We start from the raw sequence: 17,292 nt of genomic DNA, 5'->3' as shown, positions 1-17,292 counted from the left end.
ATGCCACTGACCTGTACATTTAAAAATGGTCTCACGGTAAATTTTAGGTTATGTATATTTTACCACAATAAAACAAAATGGTGTCATCACTTTGGAAAACAATCTGGTAGTTCCTCAAATGATTAAACACAGAGCTACCATGCAATCCAGCAATTCCATTCCCAGGTGTACACCCAAGAGAAATGAAAATGTATGTCCACATGAAAGTTTGTACAATAGTGTTCGTAGCAGCATTATTGATAATAACACAGAAGTAAAACAGCCCAAATGTTCAACTGATATGGATAAACAAATATGGTGTATTCGTACAATAGAATATTATTTGGTCATAAAGGAATGAAATACTGATTTATGCTATAACATGGATGCACCTTGAAACATCATGCTGAGTGAAAGAAGCCAATCACAAAACACCACGTGTTGTTTAGATCTGTTTAATGAAATGTCTAGAATATAGGTAAATCTACAGTGACAGAAAGCTTACTGTTTGCCTAGAGCTGGAAAGGGGTCGAAGGGAAATAAGAAGTGACTACTAACAGGGATGGGGTTTCTTTCTCAGGTGATGAAAATTTTCTGAAATTAGATAGTGCCAATGGTTGCACAACTTTACGAATATACTAAACCCCAATGAAATATACACACATGTTGAAAGGGTGAATTTTATGGTATGTGAATTATATCGCACTATAAAAAATAAGACTAAAAAACTGTTAGGAAAAAACCCAGAAGTATTCTGGGGAAAAGCTTGGCCATCATGCCAGGCTCCCAGCTGGAAATTCCTCTTCTCTCTGGGATGGGGAACTCAGCAGGTCAAGGGTCAACAAAGCTGAGTCTGTCCTCCCCCCACCCCAACATCAGGTATCACAGGCTCAGGATGCCTCCAGCAAGGAGAGGGATGTAAGGGAGAGAGGGGACCTTGAGGTGGAGGAGAAGGGGACCTCAAGGTGTGAGGAAGGAGAAGAGGGCTTCAGGCTTCCTGGCCTAGTGCCTATTGCTCCTCCTCCCCACACGCCCTGGCCTCTGGGCCCCTGATCACTTTCCTTATCTCAGGCACCACCTAGTTGTGAGAGAAGCCCCCATGGGAGAAGGCAGGAAGGTCAAGGGCACAGTTAGCAGCCTTGGTGAGGCAAGCTAGGGGGTTGACCTCACAGGACCCGGCATCCTGATCCTCCTGGAAGTAGATGGAGTCCGCAGAGTCAGAGGAGGGGTCTTGGTCAAAGAAGTTGTAGGGTCGAAGGAAGAAGCCCACACCATTCCCCACAGTCACTGTGTTGGGAATATCCTCTGCATGTGGGATGTGCAGGAAACCGGCTGTCACCCAGGCCACCAAGTCCTAGTAGGGGAGAAGGAAGAGGATCATGATGCCTGGCTTTGCTAAGGAAACACATGCTTCCTGCAGTAGCCTTGTATATAAGGATTCAGCTCACTGATCCACAAAAAAATGTGAAATCACAAAGCTTCGTTTCTTCAAGGAACCTGGCCTGCGAGTAAAGTGGCTCATCCATGCTCCCTCTGCCTTCTGCTGACTGACCTGCCCTGAAACAGTCTCATTGTTGATGAAGTCAGTGAAGTCCACAGTGGGTGTCCAAGGGTCATTCAAATTGTAGATGCTGGTGCTGCTGGGCTCCTCCTCCTTCCGTTGGGTCACAGCCAGCTGGTACCTACAGGAGACATGGGTTAGAATCGCAGGTCATCAACTTGTCTACTGTCTGAAGTTACACTGAAGAGGGAACACAAAGGAAAAATGAGCACATTTTCCCCATTCTCCCCGTCTCTCAGAGTTCCCACATTTGTTCAACATCCTGTATCTCAAACATTACCTGGCCCATTTTCTAGACTTCTGGTCCAAATGTCGCTCGTGCATCCATCCAGATCAGAGCTCGAGCCCCGGATGCAAATGCATGGACATGGCCTGTTGCCCATTTTAGGTCAATTTCTCTATATCAAATGCCTGGATTTGATGCAATACTCCCTCTGATCTGCGTTCCTCTTTTATTTTTGTTTTCCCCTCCAATCTTTATTGTAAACATTTTGAACCCACAAAAAAGTTGAAAGAATAGTATAGTGAACACGCATATACTCACAACCCAGATTCTACCTTTAACATTTTATTATATTTGATTCCACATGTATCTCTCCATTCATCTCTGCAGCCAGTAGGCTTCATTTTTATTTTACTATTTATTATTATTATTTTTAAGCAAGGCAACCCCTGGTTGACCTCACAGATTGCAAGGAGTTTGTCAGTTTACAATCCCTTAATTTTTTATTTTATTTTTTACGCCTACAACACCTCATCTTCCTAGGTGGTCTCCCATCCAAGTACTAACCAGGCCTGACCCTGCTAACCTTTGAAGATCAGATGGGATCTGGATTGTTCAAGGTGGCATGGCTGTAGACAGTAGGCTTCATTTTAAATGGCTAAAGATTGTGGCCACAGGACTCTGAGTGTGTGTATGAGCATGTGTGATGAGTAAGTGTGTGCATGCACACCCATGGGAGGTTGAGGAATCTGGGTTCCCAGCAACATTGGGCCTTTCTTACAGTCCATCTCCCCCAGCCTCACACCCCGCCACTTACCTCCCCCAGCTGAAGGCTCTCTCCATAGAGCTATTCTGTGGTAGTGGCTCCCCGGCAAAGCTGAGCATCTGGATGCGGTAGCCCCGAGGGTGACCCCATTTGTTGCTGTGGTTGCTGGCCAGGTACAGATAGCGAGGGTGGGCGCCTCCCAGGGGGAAGGCAGCCTCTTCCTCTGTCTCTAGCAGCTTCCGGGTCATCTGTAGCCTCTGCATCTGGTGCTCAGGGCTCCAAGGTATCGCCATGGGGACAAAGGTCATGTCCTCAGCCCAGACCCAGTTTTTTAGTCCTGCCAGATTGAAGGGAGGTTGGTGAGGGGAAGGGTGGGATGGAGGGCTGGTCGTGCAGCTGCTCTGTCCCCGCCTGGTTTCAGAGTGGGGCCAAAGAGAAGCCCAGAACTCAGCGTGCCTCCTACTTCTCCTCTCCTCCCCAAGATGTCCCTCACCCAGATATTTAGAGATGGTCTTTTTCCCTGATGTAACCTCTGATTATAGTCCCAGATGCCTTGTGACTGGTCCTCCCCTGACCTCCCTCTGAGGGGCTGCAAGGGAAGGTGGTTCACCTGAGGTTGGAGCAGTCTTGCAGGCGATGTGCAGAGTCAGGATCTTTCTGACCCGAGGACGGGGTCTGTGCTTCATATGAAGCCCCATGGCATCACCAGGACAGCTTTATCATGAAACTAACAACATAGCATGTAAACGTAGCTCATATTTATTGAACCTGAAGATGCTCGGCACAGCAGCATGCAAAGTGCTTTAGTGTTGATGATTTACTCGTACAACAATTTGATGAAGAAGGAATTACAATCATCCCCATTTTACAGGTGGGACAACTGCAGCTTAGAGAATTTAAATAACATGTCCTGGTTTGTAACCAAGGGTACACGGTTAGTTTTGTGACAGCGCTTAGAGACCCCAGATCTTAGCCTGGCTCTACACTGCGTACATGGAGGAAACCAATATAGAGTGGCTCCACTACACATCAATAGCAGACGTGTAGGCCAGACCTTGGGCCCAATGCTGCTTGGGCCCAGTGCTTGGAGGTGTTTCCCATAGTTTGGAGTTTGGCAAGGAATTAAGAGCAGATCCGAAGCCAATCAGTTTACCTGAACTTTTGGGGGTATTGAATAATTTGTTAGAGTCTAACTAGATCCCAACTTAAATGATCTGAGACTGAAGAGCAGTAAACCAAAACTTGCTGGAAGCTCCCTCTATGCCTCCCAAGACCAGAAGAGAACAGAGACTGCTTAAGCAAACCCTCAGTTTCCTTTTGTGGATTCACTGCCCCTAGTTCACATGCCAGGGTTTCTACACATAGGTAACAATTAAAGGCCAAGAGTTCTTTCTGGTACATCCACACAAGCAGGTTCATGTGGATAATATGGCAATAGCTAATCCTTCTCACTGTGTGTCCGATACCATTCCAGGTGCTCTTTGTGAGTCTTCATTGCTTAGATGCAGAGATAAAAAGAGATGTATGTGTCAGTTAGAATACACATGTGTATATTTTAGCTAAGTCCAATGAGAGAGCCTAAAAGCGACAAGAGCCCAGTCATAATGAGCACACCTGGACTTAGATCTTGATTTCTAAATACTATTCTCCAATAATAGGAATCAGAGCTCCTGGGAGAAGTGGTAGATTGATTTCAGGTCTGGAACAGGGGAAAAAACAAGTTGAAATTTCTTGTGGTACCAGAAAATAAAGAAATGCTCCAAAAATGACAGAGTCATGTCAAAAGGACACAGGAACCAAAATGAAAGATCTCCCAATGGCCAAAAATGGAACAATTTGGGATACAATTAAATGATAGTACCGGGAGGAATAACTCTTTCTTATGGAGAATTCCAATTAATAAATATATAAAGAATAAGGAAGATAATGTAAATGACCAGTAGGGGAACACATTAGTAATAATTGTTGTAAGAAAAATCCACCAATATGCTAAAATTAGTGGGCAGAAGTCTGAGAAGAAAAGAAATAGGTTATCTGTGTAACATCAAAGTAATTTCCTCAAAATATTTATTTATTGCAGATGGAAAAATATTAACTTTTATAATGGAGAAAGCCAGAAGACGTCACCTTAACCAAGTTCTTGAGTTTGATGTCACTTATAATAAGATGTATCAACGTACCCCTTGATATGATGCACTGAGAATGACATAACGACATAACATCATTTTTGTGGTTGAGAGTAGGAATGTTGTTTCTTTTGTGAAATTGTGTTAGTGCAGTGCTTGGCACAAATATGCATTCACTTGATATTTGTTGCTTGCATGAATGATACGTTATTATGACAGAAGTGGTGAAATAAATATGTTTTACAACCCAAATTTGATATCAAAAAAATCTAAATATGCGTATCAGTTTATCATATTTACACATAGTATACAATGTAATAAATTATAATTGCAGACACGATATTTAATAATACAGAAGACTGTTTTTAAGTGTGAAAGAATAACTGATCCACTAAGAGTGAAAATCTCTGAGGAATCTGTTGACTTTCACACTTACTTCATATACTTTCCCATTTTTAATGTTTCAATGGCAATTTTTAAAACTTGGCATGGAGACTTCAGCCCCTTCTACTGGAATCCTTTCCCCCACCAGGATGTCTTACCTCCTACATCCAGATCCACCTTGAAGTGGGCACTGTGGGTGTGGATGGTGCCCAGCGTGTGCTCCCCAACCTGGTTCCCGTACTTTTGGGCAGCACCAAAGAGGAATGCTGAGCTGATGTAGCCCGTGGTATGGAATTTGACTTCTATGGCCCCGTTGGGGTGGAAGACCATATCCCACACATAGTCATAGTTGAGCATGGTGGACACAGATCTGACGACCAGCACTGTCTCCGCAAGGCCCCCGAAATAGTGGGAGTGAATATCTGAGTGATGTCGCCTTAGGGGGAGGCCCTGGTTCTGTTCAAACACACAAAAGGCATCGTGTATTGTTTTGGGGGCTTGTGACTCCAAAAGGAAGTGCCAGTCCACGTAGGTGGCCAGATAGGGGCAGTCCACCCCATGGGTCAGGGGCGAAGAGAAGTGGCCCAAGCCAAAGCCACCATCTGTGTATCGACTTCGCAGAGCAGAAGGAGAATTGCCGCCATAGACAGTTAAGGCCTCCTGGACACTGATTTCATAGGCCACTCTCTCTCCTTGGAAGCGGATGTCAAAGATCCTCGGGCCACTGAAAGCTCCAAGGCCAAAGGAGAAAGTCCACAGTGAGGAGGCCACTTGACTCCCCTGGACACTGAAGCGGGGGCCCTGGGGATGAAACTGAAGAGGGGGAGCTGGACCCGGGGGCACGCGGGACTTCAGGGACCAGGACCCACCTGTGCCGTTGTCTGGGATCAGCACCACATTCACCAGGCCGGCCTCAAACTGGTCCTCCAGCTGGGCCAGACTCTCATAGTAGCGGCCTTGGAAGAACACCTTCTGGGTGGTCCACTGGGCAGGGTCCAGAGCCTTGTGGTCTACCAGCAGCTCCAACCCCACGGGATGCAGGTAAAACCCAGCCCCTGAGATGTTGTAGTAGAGGCCAAACCAGGTGGCCCTGTCCCCTGATTGCAAACCCCGGGGGGCTGTGTTCATCGTCACGAATTTCCTTCCTTCACGTTTATAGTAGCAGCAGTGGTGGAGGAGACCAGACACCTGGGGCAGTTCTCTGTCGAAGATCATGTGGTCTATGTCCAGATACTCTCGGATCAGCACGGGGCGTCGGTGATAGGGCAGGGGGCCCCCGTGACGCTCCACAGTCACATCCCGAATGTAGGATGGGTGGGGCAGCGGGCCCACCACCAACTCACTCACGTTGGGCTGGGGTTGTCTGCCAAAGAAGACGATGGCCAGTGCCTCCCGGGCAGGTGGGGGGTGCCCCCTGTCCAGGTGGGCCAGGGCTGCGGCCTTGCCGGGCAGCTGCAGCTCCACTGAGAAGACACAGTTGTCTGAGGGCAGGGCCCGGGCTGCATCCACCAGGCCTGGCCCCAGCTGCTGCGTCAGAAAGCTCATCACAGCCGTCAGCTCCTCTCGGCTCAGGTCTGCAAACAGCTGGCTCTGACCAGCGTGTGCCCAGGGCTGGGCACTGGGAGGCATGGAGGGGCAGTGGGGAGTCTGGCCTGGTTTACATTTTCTCTCAACTTCTTTCTCATTCCCAGCTCCACCTTCACCCAAGCCTATCACCAGAACACTATACAGGGACAGAATAATGAAGACAACCATAGCTAAAGCTTCTGGGCTGTCCCCAGGCTCTTGAATCAGAACACAGAATGGGAGATAGAAAGATAAACAGACAGGACCTGGGTGCAGGATTCCTCTCTCAGTCTCTGGAGGTTCCTGGTCTCTGGGTGGTACTGTTGGGCAAGAGGCATCATGGGTACATTAAAGATAAGGGCAGAGGGTTGGGAGCTGGACCTGGAGGGGGCCAGGCATCAGGCTAGGCTCAGGAGGTGGGGCTGAGGTAGGAACATGGACTTTAATAAGTGGCCCACGTAATCCTCTGTCTTCTTGTTCCAAATCAAACACTCAGGATCAGGGATGGGGAATGAAGTAGGGGAGGGTTTGGTTTTGGAGATTACACAGCAGGAGGGAGGCAAGAGGAAGAAGTGACAGAGGCAGAAAGGGACTATCTTTGGGCTCTTCCTCCCCCCTCCAGATGGAACCTTTCTCTCGGCTGCAAGGGAAACTCACCTGCCCACACCTGTCCACCCAGATTTCCTCCTTCTTTCCTCTAGTTTGTGGTACGCTCCAGGCTCTGTTACTCAACACTCTCTCCTATTCCTCTTATCAATCATAACCCTACCAGCAGCCCCAGGGATGCTTGGGAGTAATGCTGAGAACACAAAGCACCTGGGAGGAGCCAGGGCCTGAAGGGCTGATCCAGGCAGGTTACACCGTGGAGGCCCTGAGCATCCTAAATCATTGGAGCACGCAGTGTGTGAGGCCAGTCAGGAGTTGGAGAGGGTCCAGAGGCTGAAGAATGTAACAGAGACCCCCTCCCACCACCACCTTGAGCAGGGCTGATGGGCCAGGTCAGAGGTCAGGGTACCTGGAAAACTGGCTATGGAATTAACCTAACAGCCTGCAACCCTCAACTACAGAAAAACTTCCTCCAAAATTTTGCAGAGGCGGAGAGCAAAGCCGCCTCCATTCTCTGCCAGGTGATATGAGGAGACCACCATGATCTGGGCAGCCAGGTCGTGAGAGGAACTGGGAGAGACTGAGGGTCCCAGAGAGGGGCCGTGATTCTCTCAAGAGCTTGGGGAAGAATCCTTTCTAAGGTGGACATTTCCAAGAAGACTTCCCCAGAAACAGACGTTAAACTGGCCTTGCAGACAGAATGCATTCTCCAGCTAAAGAATGAGGAGGACATTCCAGCTGAAGGTACAGAAGGTACAAAGATACAGAAACTCGAAGCAGCCTCAGCATGGGCAAGGAATGGCTAAAAGGTCAGTGTATTTGGTGTGAGGTGAAGATGAGAAGGAGGGCGATCAGGAGACCTAAAGTCAGGAAGTCTTGTGCAGTTTGTGTTTTAAGCAAAGTAGTAATTCGAGGAAGACAGTGAGACATCTCAGAACCTGTGCAAATTAAACCAGGTTAACTAATCCAAGAAAGGTCAATTATCTATAAATATTCATGTAACCAGCTTTATTTGGGTATGAACACTCGACAGGTTTTCCTCTCCCTTGTTTTGTAAAACTGTGGAAGGAGTAATGGGGCTCATTTCAATGTGGTGAGAAAGGCGAGGTTCCCCTTTCTCCAGGATGGAATTTAAACAAAATAACCCCCCTCTCCAAAGAGGTCAGCCCTCGCTGCCCTCAAGGACAACAGGAACTGGTTTTGCTTTTTCTGATCTGGTTTTCATGCTCTGCAGAAGCTCTTCATAGGAAACAGTATTTTGAACATTTTTAATTTAAAAAAAAATGTTTTTAAAACATCTTGTGAACAAGCAAGAGAGAGTGGGCCTTTTGCATTAAAAGAAAGTCGGTGTGGGTCAACCCCTCCTCCCATCCCTGCCCTGGCAGCTCTGGCCTCAGGGAAGCAGAAGTGCGGAAGTGAATATAACAGCAGTGGCTGCTGCAACTGAAGACTGGCTGAACATCCCCCAAAGGCCCAGACTAGAGTCTTACTTAACCCTAAAGATGAGCACCTCCCTCCCACCACACACAAGCATGCCTGTAATTGAATTTCCTGCCAATCATGTGAGTGAAGACACAGAGCTGATTATCTCTTACAGAAAAATAAAGAAACACATCGAATACCTATCCTCAAGTACTGGGGAGTAAAATTCATACCCGATATTCTCATTGACTGAGCAGTAAGATGGAGAGCTTGCTGTCAAGACAAACAACAGATTTGCTGTTATAACTAAGGCAGGAAGGGGTCATTGAAAATGGGCTTGTGACCTCGAGTTAAGGGGGAGCGAAATTTAACATCAAGGCCTACGCCTGGCCACAAGGCAACTGTGAGTCTGGGCCTTTGGTAAATTACAGTCTTAGCCCGTAACTAAGGATACACCATTATAATGACAAATGTTTTTTTTTTGTCCTGAGCAGTGTTACCTAGCAGAAGTCAAGAATATTCACTGCAGTGGGGTATCACCAGGCTCTGACATGAGGAGGTGGGTAGTGATCTGGGTAGGAGAATAGGTATGTAAAAAGGTGTCGTCACCCTGACCACCTTCCCTAAGTGTCTTGTTGTCACACTGTTTCCTCTGATATTGTTTTATCCTAGTCTTCACAATCATCAATTTAATTTAATACCCTAAAAACTTGTTGAAAAAGTGTCCGTTCTGGAGAATTACTCAGGAGATAGGACCACATATCCTGCTCCTCCCTACTAGGTCCTATTTTGCTTTGAATAAACTTGGCCTCAGGCTCTGGGAATGTGACGAAGATGAGTTTAGCTTGAGTTCACTCCTAGCCCTCAGGCTGAGGACTGGAACAAGAATCTGGTACCTCAGCAGAGCTGCTGCTCCAGAGGCTCCGTGCAGTCAGCTCCACTGCCATGGACACCAGGTCACATTCTGCTCTGATCTGCATTCTAGGGAGATGACTCTGGCTTAGGTGTGAGATAGATTAGAGGTGAGAAGATGAGGCAGGAAGCAAAGAGCCAGGATGAGGCCAGTGACCTGGAGGACAGAGAGGAAGGGATGATTCTTAGAGATGCTTAAGAGTAGAGTTGATGGGACTTGGTGCCCAATTGGGTGTGGGTCGGTAGAGAGGGCACAGTGTCTTACATGACACCATTGGGTGACTGGGTGGGTGGTAGAGCCTTTCACCAGCAGGACATACACAGAGCAGGAAATTTAAGGGGGAAACTGACAATTTTTAGTTTGAGGTGCTCATGGGAAGCTCCAACATAGAGATCTAGAAAAATGGCAATTGGCTCTGTGGGTCTAGAGTGCAAGAGAGATATTCTAGTGTAGAAATATGGATTTGGGCGGAACAACAATTTTTAGCCATTAAAGTTTGAGAGGCTGAGGTCACCTAGAGAGGACCCCTGGAGAGAGAAGAGATTGACTGAGGTTTAATGTTTTCTTCAGAGGTATTTTCAAGCAAGAGAAGCAAAGGAGTTACCAGAGGCCACACCCATTTCTCTAGTATCAAAAACTTGAGGAAAATTGAGTCCCTCGGTCTATCCCTTAAGTCACTTTACCCTCCCCTACCCACAACCTGTCTTAAAGGACATGTCATTAAAAAAAGAAAAAGTCAGGTCCTGTTTGATTCTATTTATTATTTAATTTGAATAGGTAACACAGTCACATGGTTCAAAATTCAAAATATACAAAAAGGTATAGAGTGCTAAGTCCCCTCCCTCCCCTGTCCCCAACCTCCTGGTTCCCTCCCCAGAGGCAACCAGTGTTACCCGTTTCTTCTGAATATGCATATATAAGTAAATATGTATTTATATTCTTCTCCTCCCTTCTAAAACACAAATGAGAAGTGCACTAGACACACTTCTATACCTTGCCTTTTTCTGGAAGATTATTCCATTAGTGTACAAAGAGATATATTTATAGCTGCATAGTATTGCATTGTAAGGCTGTATCAGAATTTATTTAACCAATCCTCTAGGGAAGGACATTTCAGGTCTTTCCAAACTCTTGCTATTTGTATATCTGCCCCCAATCCAGACCTCTGGAGGGATAGCTTAGTGGGAGGCTCCTCCCCCAGAAGCCCTGGCTCACTTGCATGCCTACATGAGATTGGACAGCCCCTGACCCAATCCTTACTGGAGTTCCTGTGTCTTTCTGCTTCTCACTCTTGGTGGCCACTCAGCCTCCCGTGTTAGCTGCTGTGGAGTACAGAGGTCATTGGTCACACACAGTCCTGGCACAGAATACCATTCCTTGTTACCATTGCACCCACAAAACCACCTAAAATACTAACTTGAGCTGTTGCTGTCTCTGTGACAATCTTCTGCTGAGAATGCAGGGCAGGGGGGCGGGTATACAAATAAATGGACAGAGAAAACACATTCCACCCAGGACTAGGGTGGGGGAAACTCCTACTCCTCATAGACAGACACAGGGGAAGACAGGGATTGTCCTCTCAAACTAGATGTCCCTTGCATTTTGAAACTTTCACAGGCCTAGGGCCAGGAGAGGAGACTAAAGTTGAGAAATGAGGGCTAGAGGAGCAGCAGGGCAGAGGAACATCTGCTCAAGGCAGGGAGGGCAATCCCAGGATATAAGGATGGGTAAGAACAGGAGGAAGAGGAGACAGTAGGCAAGAGGAAGAGGGAAAGAAGGAGGAAGTCTTGGATAAGAGGGAATATAGGCCAAGAAGCCCCGGCCAGCTCATCCATGGATACATAGGCCAGGAATGAACACTGCCCTGGGGCTTCTAGGAAACTGTCCCCATCGCAGAGACCCAAGGGAGGGACTGGACAAGCCAGAAGGAACCTGGAGAAGGCCTAAAAAGATTTGGGAAAGCCAGAAATAAAAATAAAAGGGGGTAACTCTTCTGTGGAAAAGCTTGGTAATCATTCCAAGCTCTCAACAGGCCATTCCTCTCCTCTCTGGGATGGGAACTGAGGTTTGGTGGCAGTAAAGATGAGTCTCCCCTGCGTCCTCAGCATATGGGTTCAGGATGTTCCCAGTAGAGAGGGGGACAAAAGGGAATGTGATGGGAGGAGGTGACTTTGGGGGAGGGAGAAGAGGTGACCTCAGGGGTATGAGGAAGGAGGAGAGAACACCAGGCTGCCCAACCCAGGGCCTACTGCTCCCCATCCCCATACACTCTGGCTCTGGGGCCCCTGATCACTTTCCTCATCTTGGGGACCACTCAGTTGTGAGAGAAGCCCCCATGGGAGAAGGCAGGAAGGTCAAGGGCACAGTTAGCAGCCTTGGCGAGGCAAGCTAGGGGGTTGACCTCACAGGACCCGGCATCCTGATCCTCCCGGAAGTAGATGGAGTCTGCAGAGTCAGAGGAAGGGTCCTGGTCAAAGAAGTTGTAGGGTCGGAGGAAGAAGCCCACACCATTCCCCACAGTCACCGTGTTGGGAACATCCTCTGCATGTGGGATGTGCAGGAAACCGGCTGTCACCCAGGCCACCAAGTCCTAGTAGGGGAGAAGAAAGAGGATCGTGATGCCTCGCTTTGCTAAGGACATGACACGCCTGCCTCTCACAGTAGCCTTGTATGTAAGGATTTGCTATACTAGCACACCTTCCCTCAAAAGCATCTCAAGTCTTTAAACGTTTTCCCTAATGGTCCAGAAGTTAAAGCGTAATCAATTGCCTCTCTGTTCCAGCCTGTGCTGGACATTTCCCTGACATTTCCCATCACATCTCCATCGGCCTCCTCATCTCGCAGGAATGATGATCCCACAGGCTACTTTGGCATCTCCCTGCCTAACTCCCTGAGAGTTCCAAACTATAACTGAGGGAAGGGAGATAGAGGAGGGAAGATCAGGGTTCAGGAGGCAGAAAAGGCCAATGTTCAGAAATTAATTCTTTAGTGGTCGTGCCAGGAATTAGCTTTGGATACAAGGGACATGGTCTTTCCTGGTGACCTCTGGCCCTAATTGAGTCTGAGGGCCTGAAGAGGATTCAGTCCATGAAGCTGAGACTTAGAGGGCTGTGGGGTCTCCAAGGATAGGCCAGGACCTCAGTCAGTGTCTTAAAATGAACTCCCAGCTTGGGAAGATTCCCTCAAGAAATAACGATCATATCCATGAAAGTAGAGAAGGCAGGAGTCAGCCCCACCCCTGAGGAGACCAGACAGTTTTCAGGGATCCCCAAGAGAAGGTGGAGGCTCATCGTTGTGCCCCCTCGCCACCCCCTCCAGACCTCCCATAGTCAGCTGACCTCTCCAGCAATGCTCTCATTGTTGATGAAGTTAGTGAAGTCTACCGTGGGGGTCCAGGGGTCATTCTGATTGAAGATACTGGTGCTGCTGGGCTCCTCCTCCTTCCGCTGGGTCACAGCCAGCTGGTACCTAGGGAAGCACTGGTCAGGCCTCTGTGGTCTTAACCCCATCCTGTTGCCTTATTATGACAGAAAGGAGCTGAGCTCACAACCCTCAGCTTTCCCATCTCATTTACACAGCAACTCCAATGCAACCCCAGTGTGTCATCCAACAGCTTTCGAGGTCCTCCTGTTTAACCAGCTGCCACCTCATAGCACCGCCCCTCCCCCATACAAAAGAGAAAAGAGTTCTCAGCTCTGAGTCCTCCACCAGGTGGGTGTGCCCACTGTGCCTGTCTTTTGATAACCAGGAAATCCTCTGGAGCTCTTATCTCACTTCACATACAGTTTGAACTGAGTTTCCAATTGCCCATTCCAGTGCTCCCTTCTCAACTCTCATCTCCTTCCGCCTCTCCCTCACCCTGCCACTCACCTCCCCCAGCTGACAGCTCTCTCCATAGAGCTGTTCTGGGGTAGCGGCTCCCCTGCAAAGCTGAGCATCTGGATGCGGTAGCCCCGAGGGTGACCCCACTTGTTGCTGTGGTTGCTGGCCAGGTACAGATAGCGAGGAGAGATGCTCCCCAGGGGAAAGGCAGCCTCTTCCTCTGTCTCCAGCAGCTTCCGGGTCACCTGCAGCCTCTGCATCTGGTGCTCAGGGCTCCAAGGTATCGCCATGGGGACAAAGGCCATGTCCTCAGCCCAGACCCAGTTTTCTAGTCCTGCCAGGTTGAGTGGAGGTTGGTTAGGGGAGAGGTGGGAGGGAGGGCTTGTCATGCAGCTGCCCTGTCCCCACTTGGCTTCAGAGGGGAGGGTCAAAAGGAAGCCCAGAACTCAGTACGCACCCTACTTCTCTTCCCTGTCCCCAAGATATTTCCAATCTTTCAGCCAAAGCTGTTGATCTGTAAAATATTTCATCAAGGATTTCATTCATTCATCATTTCATTTGTTCATTCACTTATGCTCATTAGTGTGAGGCCCATGCTTGGCCCTGGGAACACACAGATGAATGAACATCATCCTTACCCTTCTGCTCTCACAGGGGATGCAGAAGGCAAAGCTCTGACTGGCCTGCAATGTGAGAGAAGCACATTTAAGAACCAAGGTTATAGGAATAGAGGCACAGGCAGGAAAAGCGGGGTAAATTCCCAGATAACTTCGCCCTGGCCTTAGAGGATGTTATCAGCAGAGATGACATAGTAGGGCATTCTAGGCAGGAGCAAATCATGGGCAAAAAGCAAAGAAGCCTGATCGTAACGTGTGGTGTGTGTGAGTCCAGGGACAGGGTGGGTTTCAGTGTGGCTAAAGCAGCGCACAGAAGAATCTGAAAGGTAGGATGGAACTGCGTTCTGAAGGGAAGGGCCTTGTAGGGCTTCCGTAGATGGGCTCTTATAGGTGATGGGGAAAGGAAGAAGAGGCAGGCTGGCGTGGGCTTGTAGGTTTCTCTGGGTACAGAGTAGACCATGAATCTGAGAGGAAGAGTGAAAAGAGAGAGAGAGAGAGAGAGAGAGAGAGAGAGAGAGAGAGAGAGAGAGAGAGAGGAGGGAGAGAATGAGCACGCTGGCACCAACATGGGGATGGCAGAGAGGCCCAGAGACACGTTTGAGATATTTCAGAGGCCGAACAGAAGAGAAATCTGGTGATCAGCACAATGTGGGGAAGGAAAGTGAAAAGACAGATTGTAAGACGTCATGTTTCCTTAGATCTCTTTGTGACCACCAGGAACTATCTGGAGTATAAGGTGCCCAGAGACCGACAGAAAATCAGGGAGGAGGGGGGTCCATCTCCCAAGGAAATGTCCAACCTAGGGTGTTCCGTGACTGGCCTGTATGTGCTAGGGACTTGGCAGAATGCAAACAGATCCTCCAGAACACCAGTGCCACAGGCCGGATGCAGAGAAATGAACTGAAAAACAAAACTGCCTCCCTGAAATGGGGCCCATGTAAGTGCAAGCAAGGGAAGAGGCCAAAGGGGACCTCAGCCCAGAAGATGCTGCCTCTTCCCTGAGCTTTGTCATTTCCCAAGATTTTCTGTTGAGGTTATGTGGAGGGAGATTGGCAACTGTGCACCCAGCCAGAGAGCTAAATAAAATTCGGAATCCATTTCTCTCCCATTCGGCAAGAGAGGAAGCATGAAACTCCGAAACTGCATACTTGTTCTCAAATCGTTCTTTCCTACATAACCACCATCAACCCAAAATAGCTATAGACAACTCTTCAGTCCCGTCTTCCAGAATCCTTTCCCTCATCAGGATGTCTTACCTCCTACATCCAGATCCACCTTGAAGTGGGCACTGTGGGTGTGGATGGTGCCCAGCGTGTGCTCCCCAACCTGGTTCCCGTACTTTTGGGCAGCACCAAAGAGGAATGCTGAGCTGATGTAGCCCGTGGTATGGAATTTGACTTCTATGGCCCCGTTGGGGTGGAAGACCATATCCCACACATAGTCATAGTTGAGCATGGTGGACACAGATCTGACGACCAGCACTGTCTCCGCAAGGCCCCCGAAATAGTGGGAGTGAATATCTGAGTGATGTCGCCTCAGGGGGAGGCCCTGGTTCTGTTCAAACACACAAAAGGCATCGTGTATTGTTTTGGGGGCTTGTGACTCCAAAAGGAAGTGCCAGTCCACGTAGGTGGCCAGGTAGGGACAGTCTACCCCGCGGATCAAGGGCGAGGAGTACTTGCCCATGCCAAGGCCGCCACCGATGTCGCGGGTCAGCATAGATGCGGGAGAATTTCCTCCTTGGACAGCCAAGGCTTCTTGGAGGCTAATCTCGTAAGCAAGCCGTGCTCCCTGGAAGCGGATGTCAAAGATCCTCGGGCCACTGAAAGCTCCAAGGCCAAAGGAGAAAGTCCACAGTGAGGAGGCCACTTGACTCCCCTGGACACTGAAGCGGGGGCCCTGGGGATGAAACTGAAGAGGGGGAGCTGGACCCGGGGGCACGCGGGACTTCAGGGACCAGGACCCACCTGTGCCGTTGTCTGGGATCAGCACCACATTCACCAGGCCGGCCTCAAACTGGTCCTCCAGCTGGGCCAGACTCTCATAGTAGCGGCCTTGGAAGAACACCTTCTGGGTGGTCCACTGGGCAGGGTCCAGAGCCTTGTGGTCTACCAGCAGCTCCAACCCCACGGGATGCAGGTAAAACCCAGCCCCTGAGATGTTGTAGTAGAGGCCAAACCAGGTGGCCCTGTCCCCTGATTGCAAACCCCGTGGGGCCGAGGTCATTGTCACGAGGTTCCTTCCTCCGCGTTTATAGTAGCAGCAGTGGTGGAGGAGACCAGACACCTGGGGCAGTTCTCTGTCGAAGATCATGTGGTCTATGTCCAGAAACTCTCGGATCAGCACAGGGCGTCGGTGATAGGGCAGGGGGCCCCCGTGACGCTCCACAGTCACATCCCGAATGTAGGATGGGTGGGGCAGCGGGCCCACCACCAACTCACTCACGTTGGGCTGGGGTTGTCTGCCAAAGAAGACGATGGCCAGTGCCTCCCGGGCAGGTGGGGGGTGCCCCCTGTCCAGGTGGGCCAGGGCTGCGGCCTTGCCGGGCAGCTGCAGCTCCACCGAGAAGACACAGTTGTCCGAGGGCAGGGCCCGGGCTGCATCCACCAGGCCTGGGCCCAGCTGCTGCATCAGAAAGCTCATCACAGCCGTCAGCTCCTCTCGGCTCAGGTCTGCAAACAGCTGGCTCTGACCAGCGTGTGCCCAGGGCTGGGCACTGGGAGGCATGGAGGGGCAGTGGGGAGGCATGCTGGGTTCACCCCCATCTCTTCCCCTGCCAGCTAACAAGACACACACCAAAGCAAAGATGGTGATGACAGCCAGAGCAAGGAGCACCAGCGTGGTCTTCTGGTTCATTGTCCCATAAACAGAGGGACAGAGGATTGAACCAGAGTAGAGATATGTATTCTCAGGGCAGCATAAGAGGGTCTCTCTTGGCTCCGATATTGGGGTATCCTGGACTCTGGTTTAGGTTCCCTGTATTCAGAGGCACAGGAGACTGAGGGTGGGAAGAACTGGGAAGACTGGAGGGGGGGGTGGGGGGCAGGGCCAACCAGGGCTAGGGGGCGGGTCTGAAGCAGGGCAGCAGCGATTTCCACAGACCTTAAATGGCTTTGTCTTCCAGGCTCCAAATCAGACTCTGCTCTCTGGGTCAGGGTTGGAACTCGGGAGAGCTGGGTAGGAGAAGGGGAGGGATTTCAAAATAATGCAGCTGACCAGCCTGAGCCAGGAAATACACCACTATCAAGGAGCAAGGTCTGTGGCCCCTCGCCCCGCTCAGCTCTGCTTCTTCCCCCAGCCCCTATCT

At 49.5% G+C, this 17,292-nt stretch overlaps 1 protein-coding gene and 1 pseudogene across 4 annotated transcripts; both read right to left on the bottom strand.

The window, feature by feature from the left end:
• Positions 1-425: 425 nt before the first annotated feature.
• AOC3 (amine oxidase copper containing 3) lies at positions 426-16,985 on the bottom strand. Of its 4 annotated transcripts, none has more exons than XM_036222246.1 (5): positions 15,789-16,985; positions 5,198-5,744; positions 2,581-2,866; positions 1,532-1,661; positions 426-1,333 (listed from the first exon to the last, which is right to left on the bottom strand). In XM_036222246.1, exons 1-5 carry the CDS (start codon positions 16,839-16,841, stop codon positions 1,058-1,060), a joined length of 2,292 nt encoding a protein of 763 aa, XP_036078139.1. In that variant the 5' UTR covers positions 16,842-16,985; the 3' UTR covers positions 426-1,057. The 4 variants fall into 4 exon arrangements, with proteins under 4 accessions (XP_036078139.1, XP_036078138.1, XP_036078141.1 ...); XM_036222245.1 differs by having other exon boundaries at positions 5,198-6,634; positions 16,679-16,985; XM_036222248.1 differs by lacking the exons at positions 426-1,333; positions 1,532-1,661; positions 2,581-2,866; positions 5,198-5,744 and adding exons at positions 10,386-11,991; positions 12,071-12,136; positions 12,885-13,014; positions 13,417-13,702 and having other exon boundaries at positions 15,242-16,985.
• Positions 2,282-2,400, bottom strand: LOC118604178 (annotated as a pseudogene).
• Positions 16,986-17,292: the final 307 nt, after the last annotated feature.

Source organism: Rousettus aegyptiacus, unplaced genomic scaffold, assembly GCF_014176215.1.
Source record: "Rousettus aegyptiacus isolate mRouAeg1 unplaced genomic scaffold, mRouAeg1.p scaffold_m13_p_6, whole genome shotgun sequence".
Taxonomy (NCBI): Eukaryota; Metazoa; Chordata; class Mammalia; order Chiroptera; family Pteropodidae; genus Rousettus; species Rousettus aegyptiacus.
Note: the sequence above shows the minus strand (reverse complement) of the source record. Positions and strands in the feature narration are given on the sequence as shown.

Coding starts and splice junctions, on each gene's coding strand:
- AOC3 (XM_036222246.1), bottom strand. CDS start 16,841: ATGAACCAGAAGACCACGCTGGTGCTCCTTGCTCTGGCTGTCATCACC. Junction 1,662..2,580: donor AGAGCCTTCAGCTGGGGGAG/GTAAGTGGCGGG, acceptor TGTCTCCTGTAG/GTACCAGCTGGCTGTGACCC. Junction 1,334..1,531: donor ATGAGACTGTTTCAGGGCAG/GTCAGTCAGCAG, acceptor CTCCCCTACTAG/GACTTGGTGGCCTGGGTGAC.